The 10,000-nt window shown below is 42.8% G+C and overlaps 1 protein-coding gene across 10 annotated transcripts in view; it reads right to left on the minus strand.

Moving 5' to 3' along the window:
- Nucleotides 1–10,000, minus strand: part of LOC104934961 (receptor-type tyrosine-protein phosphatase mu) — an 81,702-nt gene that overhangs the window by 59,942 nt on the left and 11,760 nt on the right. For all 10 annotated transcript variants that reach the window (XM_027281372.1, XM_027281374.1, XM_027281375.1 and 7 more), the window contains exon 2: nt 2,826–2,942. In XM_027281372.1, the coding sequence (XP_027137173.1) occupies nt 2,826–2,942 (117 nt within the window). The remainder of the gene's footprint in view (nt 1–2,825; nt 2,943–10,000) is intronic.

Genomic DNA, 10,000 nt, shown 5'->3' on the forward strand with positions numbered 1-10,000 from the left:
ATGTTCACGTTCAGGTTAATGTTCACGTTCAGGTTAATGTTCACGTTCAGGTTCATGTTCACGTTCAGGTTAATGTTCACGTTCAGGTTAATGTTCACGTTCAGGTTCATGTTCACGTTCAGGTTAATGTTCACGTTCAGGTTAATGTTCACGTTCAGGTTCATGTTCACGTTCAGGTTAATGTTCACGTTCAGGTTAATGTTCACGTTCAGGTTCATGTTCACGTTCAGGTTAATGTTCACGTTCAGGTTAATGTTCACGTTCAGGTTCATGTTCACGTTCAGGTTAATGTTCACGTTCAGGTTAATGTTCACGTTCAGGTTAATGTTCACGTTCAGGTTAATGTTCACGTTCAGGTTCATGTTCACGTTCAGGTTAATGTTCACGTTCAGGTTAATGTTCACGTTCAGGTTAATGTTCACGTTCAGGTTAATGTTCACGTTCAGGTTAATGTTCACGTTCAGGTTAATGTTCACGTTCAGGTTAATGTTCACGTTCAGGTTAATGTTCACGTTCAGGTTAATGTTCACGTTCAGGTTAATGTTCACGTTCAGGTTAATGTTCACGTTCAGGTTAATGTTCACGTTCAGGTTAATGTTCACGTTCAGGTTAATGTTCACGTTCAGGTTAATGTTCACGTTCAGGTTAATGTTCACGTTCAGGTTAATGTTCACGTTCAGGTTAATGTTCACGTTCAGGTTAATGTTCACGTTCAGGTTAATGTTCACGTTCAGGTTAATGTTCACGTTCAGGTTAATGTTCACGTTCAGGTTAATGTTCACGTTCAGGTTAATGTTCACGTTCAGGTTAATGTTCACGTTCAGGTTAATGTTCACGTTCAGGTTAATGTTCACGTTCAGGTTAATGTTCACGTTCAGGTTAATGTTCACGTTCAGGTTAATGTTCACGTTCAGGTTAATGTTCACGTTCAGGTTAATGTTCACGTTCAGGTTAATGTTTACGTTCAGGTTAATGTTCACGTTCAGGTTAATGTTCACGTTCAGGTTAATGTTCACGTTCAGGTTAATGTTCACGTTCAGGTTCATGTTCACGTTCAGGTTAATGTTCACGTTCAGGTTAATGTTCACGTTCAGGTTCATGTTCACGTTCAGGTTAATGTTCACGTTCAGGTTAATGTTCACGTTCAGGTTAATGTTCACGTTCAGGTTAATGTTCACGTTCAGGTTAATGTTCACGTTCAGGTTAATGTTTACGTTCAGGTTAATGTTTACGTTCAGGTTCATGTTCACGTTCAGGTTAATGTTCACGTTCAGGTTAATGTTCACGTTCAGGTTAATGTTCACGTTCAGGTTAATGTTCACGTTCAGGTTAATGTTCACGTTCAGGTTCATGTTCACGTTCAGGTTCATGTTCATGTTCAGGTTAATGTTTATGTTCATGTTCACATTCACGTTAATGTTCACGTTCAGGTTAATGTTCACGTTCAGGTTAATGTTCACGTTCAGGTTCATGTTCACGTTCACGTTAATGTTCACGTTCAGGTTCATGTTCACGTTCACGTTAATGTTCACGTTCACGTTAATGTTCACGTTCACGTTAATGTTCATGTTCAGGTTAATGTTTATGTTCAGGTTAATGTTTATGTTCTCATGTTTAATGTTCATGCTAACTGACTCTGCCATTAGCAGACAACGGAACCAGGTTCAGCAGCCGGACTGGACCAGTGAGTCCTGTGTCATGGAGACTTTAATACAGTAGTTAAGTAAAAGTACTTAGTTACTTTCTGATGAAAGTAAACACTCTCTCTCCCTCTCTTTCTGCAACTCGCTCGCCCGGCCTCTCTGTGGTGGAGGGTTAGTTAGATTTAATGTCCTGCCTCGCCCTGCACACTGCTCCACATATCAGCCGAGAGGAGATCGAATGTGTGTGTGTGTGTGTCTGATTGGTTGGATTGGCTGCAATTAGTCACACCTCCTCTTTATTGAAAAGAAAGGAGGTGACAAACTTGCCTCCCCTCTCCCCTCTACTCCTCTCCTCTTCCCTCTCTTCTCTTCCTCCCCTCCCCTCCTCTCCTCCTCCCTGCCCTCTCCTCCTCTCCTCTTCCCTGCCCTCTCCTCCTCTCCTCCTCCCTGCCCTCTCCTCCTCTCCTCCTCCATGAATCACGGTGAACAGGACAGTAACCACCTCCTCTGTGTGTGTCCTCGCTCAGCCTGTCTCTCACGTGATTGGCTCAGTGATTTAAGAGTGCTGCATTCTCATTCGTCAGCCGTGCGAGCATGTGACAAACGGCTGAGGCTGTTATCTCGGCGGGTTCAGTGTTTCAGTCCGTCCATAACTCAGCGGCTCCATCGACAAAAACACAAAAGCTGCTCATGCTGCCTTCAGGCGCCTTAGTCCACCTGAGGAGGTACATTGAATGCATCGTTTGTGTTAATGAAACGTTCATAATGAAACGAGTGTTGCAGCTTTAACATCTCTCAGCTCGTCCTTTGTGTGGTTCACTCTTTAGGGCTCTCATACCATCCCTTTCAGAATAAAAGCTGAACAGATGACCTGCAGACACCTGACACCTAAATCACCACTTGGCACGCTCATTGACGCCACTTTGGTCCACGCGACTTTATTTCCCACAAGAACGTTTCAAGAACGTTTCAAGAACGTTTCAGAAACGTTTCAGACTTTGTTAACGTGCTGTTTTTTTGTTGGTTAGTGTTCTCTGAAGTTAATTCTGCACAGGATGTTTTATTTTGAAAATGTGTTTGACTTCCTGTCTGAGCTATTTGACGTCAAAAACAGACGAGTCACATTCTTCACGATGAGAGCAGGGAGACGCCTCTAAAGGAGACAGACAGACAGACAGGTACCTGCAGGGATCCATGGGTTGCTGGTCGGTCGGTCTTGGGTGTCTCCTTGTTCCCAGTCAAAGTCGTCCTCTTTGGACTGGACCAGAGGACAGTCTGGAGCCTGACCAGACAGACAGGCTGAAACACAGACAGACAGACAGGTAGTCAGACAGACATAAACTCCAGATTGAGACTTTCAGAATAAGCAACATTTCCCATGAGCACTCTGTGAGCCTCTGTGGTTAGTTCATGTTCTTCAGTTCAGTCACATTTCCCAGCATCCTCTCTGCTGACACACACACACACACACACACACACACACACACACACACACGCAGATCATACATATAAATCTTTGTCTTAATCTCTCCATTCACACAGTGAATGTATGTGGTGATATCAGGAGTGTGTGTTTGTGCATGTGTGTGCTTCTGTTTTTAATGTGCCTTCTGTTACAAAGAAAGAAGATGAGCCTTCCAGCTATTTAATGTCAACGCTTTGAGTTCACACACACACACACACACACACACACACACACTCATCCCTCAGGACAGTGTTAGCTCATCAACAGATATGAGACAAAATCTGTTTAATCTGCTTCTATGAATTTGCATCTATATAACACACACACACACACACACACACAGACAACCATACTTATCATATTGAACAGTTAGTGTGTTTCTGTAGCGTTGACAGAACGTTCCAAAATAAACATATTATCAGTTTGAAAGTAAACTAAAGCTCCCTGCACAGACAATTCATTACGTGTCCGTAAAAACACGAGATGAAGGACGTCAGACAGACAGACAGACAGACAGACAGACAGACAGACAGACAGACAGTAGTTGAGATTTTCTTTCCCTCCACAGGAAATGAGACTAAAACACACATACTGAGACACTGTGTGTGTGTGTGTGTGTGTGTGTGTGTGTGTGTGTGTGTGTGTGTGTGTGTGTGTGTGTGTTTGTACAGAAGGAGTAATTAATCATAATGTGCAGTTATTGATCGTCTCCAGTCCCCTGATCAATAAGTACAAGTCGTCTCACTGTGAGGATCATTAACCCTTCCAACACAAGATACACAAGTACTGCTCCTGATGTACTGCTCTGTATCTATAGCTTGAATATACACAGTAAAATGTACATCTATGTATGTATATGTCCAGTCTAACAGTGAACACAGCGACAGAACCTCTGAACCGGCAGTGTCCAGTCTAACAGTGAACACAGCAGTCGGGTTTGGATCCTGGCATCCCGGGCTGAGTCAGTTCAGTTAGCTACACGGCTGACCGAGCTAACCACAGTTAGCTCTTCACTGCTGATCACCTCGGTGCTGTCACGTTACTCCCTGTTGGTCTCAGAGGCTGGGCTCGAACTGGTCCAGCTGCTGAGCCCGATTCTGTTGTTTGCTAACGTCAGATTCAGTTAGAAGCAGTTAATTAGCGGTTAGCTACTTTAGCATGTGGTTATTCTAAAGATATGTGTCCATCATAAAGTGTGTAAATCACACAGAGCTGAAGCTGAGCAGTCGGAGGACAAAAGCAGCAAATTTTAATTCAATTAAATTTTATTTCTACAGCTCCAGATTCTAACTTCAGTTATCTCATGACACTTTTCATACAGAGCAGTTCAGACCGTACTCTTTTCCACCACGAGCAAGCATTTGCCGATGGTGGCGAGGAAAAACTTCCTTTTAACAGGCAGAAATCTTGAATAGACCCAAGCTCATTGGTAGACGGTCATCCCCCTCGACCAGTTGAGTTAAAGATAGAGAGAGACAGAGAGACACAGATGCACAGCAGCAGAGACATGTATGGGGGGGCAGACTAATCCTATGGCAGCATAACTAAGGGATGACCTGAGCCAGCACTAACTATAAGCTCTATCAAAAAGGAAAGTCTTCAGTCTACTCTTAAAGGTGTTGACCGTGTCTGCCTCCTGAACCCAGAATGGTAGTTTGTTCCACAGAAGAGGAGCCTGATAGCTGAAAGCTCTGGCTCCCAATCTACTTTTGGAGACTATAGGAACCACAAGGAACCACAAGGAACCCAGCGTCCTGAGAGCGCAGTGTTCTAGAGGGGTAGTAAGGTACTAAGAGCTCTTTTAGATATGATGGTGCCTGACCATGAAGAGCTTTGTAAGTAAGGAGAAGAATTTAAATTCTATTCTAGATTTAATAGGGAGCCAGTGCAAGGAAGCCAGATATATTGTGTCTAAAATCTGATCCAGTTTGAATAAAGTTTTAAAGTTGTGCTTTTGTACAGTAATCAGTTGGGCCCGGACATAGATGACTGTAGCAGACACTCACTCGTCTTCTTTCATAAACTCTTCCTCTCTTTTCATCTCTCTGTTTCTAAAGCTTGCTCGCCCTCCCTCTCTGAAGTCTGAATGAAACCATCTGGAGCTCTCTCTCCAACACAAACCAGAGCTCGCTCTCTCTCTCCAACACAAACCAGAGCTCGCTCTCTCAAAACAGCAAAGACAAAACAAATGTGCATGTTTTCAGGAGAAAGAATCACTACACGTTTCACTCCATGTTTCACTCCATGTTTCACTACGTTTCACTACACGTTTCACTCCATATTTCACTCCATGTTTCACTACATGTTTCACTCTGTTTCACTCCATGTTTCACTACACGTTTCACTACACGTTTCACTCCATGTTTCACTCCATGTTTCACTCCATGTTTCACTACACGTTTCACTACACGTTTCACTACATATTTCACTCCATGTTTCACTCTGTTTCACTCCATGTTTCACTCCATGTTTCACTCTGTTTCACTCCATGTTTCACTACGTTTCACTCTGTTTCACTACATGTTTCATTACACATTTCACTCCATGTTTCACTACATGTTTCACTACGTTTCACTACACGTTTCACTCCATGTTTCACTCCATATTTCACTCCATGTTTCACTACATGTTTCACTACGTTTCACTACACGTTTCACTCCATGTTTCACTCCATGTTTCACTCCATGTTTCACTACACGTTTCACTCCATGTTTCACTCCATATTTCACTCCATGTTTCACTCCATGTTTCACTCTGTTTCACTCCATGTTTCACTCCATGTTTCACTCTGTTTCACTCCATGTTTCACTACGTTTCACTCTGTTTCACTACATGTTTCATTACACATTTCACTCCATGTTTCACTACATGTTTCACTTTGTTTCACTCCATGTTTCACTACGTTTCACTACACATTTCACTCCATGTTTCATTACATGTTTCACTACGTGTTTCACTGTTTCACTCCATGTTTCACTACGTGTTTCACTGTTTCACTCCATGTTTCACTACGTGTTTCACTGTTTCACTCCATGTTTCACTACGTGTTTCACTCTTTTTCACTCTGTTTTACTCCATGTTTTACTCAGTTTCACTACGTGTTTCACTCCACGTTTCACTACGTGTTTCACTACACGTATCACTACGTGTTTCATTCCATGTTTTACTGTTTCACTCCATGTTTCACTCCATATTTCACTGTGTTTCACTCTGTTTCACTACACATTTCCTACATGTTTCACTGTTTCACTCCATGTTTCACTACATGTTTCACTGTGTTTCACTCTGTTTCACTCCATGTTTCACTACATGTTTCACTGTGTTTCACTCTGTTTCACTACATGTTTCACTACGTGTTTCACTCTATGTTTCACTACATGTTTCACTACGTGTTTCACTCTTTTTCACTCCATGTTTCACTCTGTTTCACTACGTGTTTCACTGTTTCACTCCATGTTTCACTACGTGTTTCACTCTTTTTCACTTCATGTTCCACTCTGTTTCACTACGTGTTTCACTGTTTCACTCCATGTTTCACTACGTGTTTCACTCTTTTTCACTCCATGTTTCACTCTGTTTCAGTACGTGTTTCACTCTTTTTCACTCCATGTTTCACTCTGTTTCACTACGCGTTTCACTGTTTCACTCCATGTTTCACTACGTGTTTCACTCTGTTTCACTACGTGTTTCACTCTGTTTTACTACGTGTTTCACTCTGTTTCACTTTATGTTTCACTCCATGTTTTACTCTGTTTCACTACGTGTTTCACTCTGTTTTACTACGTGTTTCACTCTGTTTCACTCTATGTTTCACTCCATGTTTCACTCTGTTTCACTACACATTTCCTACATGTTTCACTTTTTTAACTCCATGTTTCACTACATGTTTCACTGTGTTTCACTCTGTTTCACTACACATTTCCTACATGTTTCATTCCACATTTCATTCCACATTTCATTACACATTTCACTACATGTTTCACTCTGTTTTACTCCATGTTTCACTCTATGTTTCACTCTGTTTCACTAGATGTTTCACTATGTGTTTCACTCTTTTTCACTCCATGTTTCACTCTACGTTTCACTCTGTTTCACTACCTGTTTCACTATGTATTTCACTCTTTTTCACTCCATGTTTCACTCTATGTTTCACTACGTGTTTCACTCTGTTTCACGACGTGTTTCACTACAAGTTTCATTACACATTTCACTACATGTATCACTACATGTTTCACGTGTTTCACTCCACGTTTCACTCCATGTTTCACTCCACTTTTCACTACCTGTTTCACTACATGTTTTTTCCATGAGGAGTGGGTACACAGCAGGTAGAGCAGTGAGTGTTGTGAGTCCATTTCTTCTTTTCTCTGTCACACACTGGCCCAGAATCAGGTCTGCACCCCGGTGACCTCACTACACACCAACACACTCATTACTTTGTGTGTGCGTGTAGATTTAGCAATGATTAGCGTCACAATTAGCCGTTAGCATGTGGTGATGCTAACATGCTGCAAAACTAAATCCTGACAGGTGATTGGACGAGACCAGACAGGCAGGGATGGTGACACGTGCAGCTCCCAGCAGCCCCTGGGGCTGTGTGTGTGTGATTGAAAGTGACACACATACATTGTGACAGACAGCAGTAGCCTGTGGTGTGAGTGGTGGCATTTAGCTGGTGACACACACACACACACACACACACACACAAAAGAAAATAACAAATCGTTTTTGATGGGCGAGGAAATTCAGACAGGAAGGAAAGAGGAGGTGAGGAAGGACAGAGGAGGTGAAGTAGGCAGTAGGCAAGGAGACGATCATGTTCCACACATTAACATGACTTCAGTTCTGTGAAGTCTAAAAAAAGAAGCTCTGATTAGAGACCAGTGTGTGTGTGTGTGTGTGTGTGTGTGTCAGAGTCAACTGAACACACTGAAGCTGTGTACGAGGGTAAAAGTCAACAGGAACCGAGAAAGCACTCCTCCTGATGTTTAAAGTATTCTGCTTTTCCAGAGAGGAAACAGGGCGAGGGAGGTTTACAGGAAACACACCACTTCCTGTGACTGTGAGGAAATCTGACCACGACACCATGACATCACGACATCACATGATCACAAGGTGACGAAGACCAAAAACATGACAGGAGACTGAAACAACAGGAACAAATATAAAAATAATCACATCTTCATACTGATGCAACTATGTGTGTGTGTGTGTGTGTGTGTGTGTGTGTGTGTGTGTGTGTGTGTAAACTGTGATCTCCAGCAGTAACTGGGCGCTAACAGCTTTAGTGTTAGCACAACGAGCTAACTCGCCTCAGGCCAAACATGAATAATGCAGCAGTCAGCTCAGTGCCTCTGGGTGAGTGTGTGTGTGTGTGTGTGTGTGTGTGTGTGTGTGTGTGTGTTATCTGGCTGTACTTGAGGCTGTCTATATGACGGTATTAAAATAATATGCTAATTACTAATAATTACGCTGTAACACACACACTCAGATTATCTCCATGCCCCCTCCTCAAGTCTCTCACCCTTTTTCCTCCTCCTCCTCCCTCTGGGCTGTAACTCCTCCTGGCAAGGACGAAGAGGAGGAGGAGGAGGAGGAGGAGGAAACCTGCAGGAGACAACATGTCTGCATGCAGCTGCAAACATCACAGATGACTTTTAAACGGGAATCTTTAAAACAGATCTCCACCTTTGTTCTTCTGAGCTGATGGAGAACGTTGCTGTGTCTGGGTGACATCAGTGTCTTTAGCTCTGGATGAAAAGTGTCCTGAGGTCACTCAATAAAACTGTTTAAATCTGTTCTCAGGTCAGTGCAGTGAATTTTCTTTGAACTCTGTCAGTTTGTCGTATGTTTGTTTGTTTTGGTCTTTCGTGGGATCAATAAAGTTATTTTGAAATTTGAGACGTGAAACATGTGAGAAGATCCTGGATGGTCTGTATGACCACAGACAGACAAAGCCAAACAAGTGACAGCTGATGCTGCTGTGTTTACTTTCAGATCTGGCTGAAGTGAAACCAGCAGGTCAGACATCAGGGTGAGTTTGAGCATTTCCGTGTGTCCTCTGTCTGTCCTAATCAGTCAAACTGTCAACTCATCACCCAGAGGACGCCAGCTGTCAGCCCGTCTTTATGTCCAGTTTCAGGCTCTGTCCCTGTCAAAGTCCGCAATGAACCAGATCAGATCTGTCAGAACAAGTTGACACGGCAGCCTGGTCCATCCACTCACGTGTTCCATGGTGGACTCTGGATGTTTGTGTTCTTGATCCAGATTTTTTAAAACCATACTGGAGTCAAGCAAAGCAAAAGTCTTCATCGGGTTCAGGCTCCAACTGTCCTTGACAAAGTTCTGCAGGATCTTTGAAGATGATCTCAGTATTTATAAAGAGTTTTGGGGCTGTGGTATGGACTTTTGACAAGGTTTCTGGAGGACCTGAAAGTTCTACAGGTGCTTAAGAATATTGTCGTTTTTCCTGTGAATGGTAGTCCTTAGGTGGATCCTGGGTGTTTAAAAAGATTCCTTGAGTCCTTGATAAGGGTTAGTAGTGTTTTCTTATGTGAGATACAGTTATTCTAAGAATGTTGCTGGGGTACTTCAGGACATTCCTTAAGATGGTTGCATTGGTTTTTTAAGGGGGATTATTGTGGGTTTCACAGGCCCATGGAAAAGGTGGGTCCAAGTGGTCCACCAAGAGGTTATAGGGCAAAGGATGAGATTTCACCAGCCCTTAGAAAAGCTCTAACGATACCTACAAGGTTCATGGAGTTCATCCATGAACCTCCATGACAATCCAGGGCTTCTTAAGACAGTTATATAAAAACTCAGGGAAGGAAGTCCTTAGAAAGGTTTCAGAAGGTTTCAGAAGTGCTTGCGGTTCTAGCATTACTAAGAATGT

This window comes from Larimichthys crocea, chromosome VIII (assembly GCF_000972845.2).
Source record: "Larimichthys crocea isolate SSNF chromosome VIII, L_crocea_2.0, whole genome shotgun sequence".
NCBI lineage: Eukaryota > Metazoa > Chordata > Actinopteri > Sciaenidae > Larimichthys > Larimichthys crocea.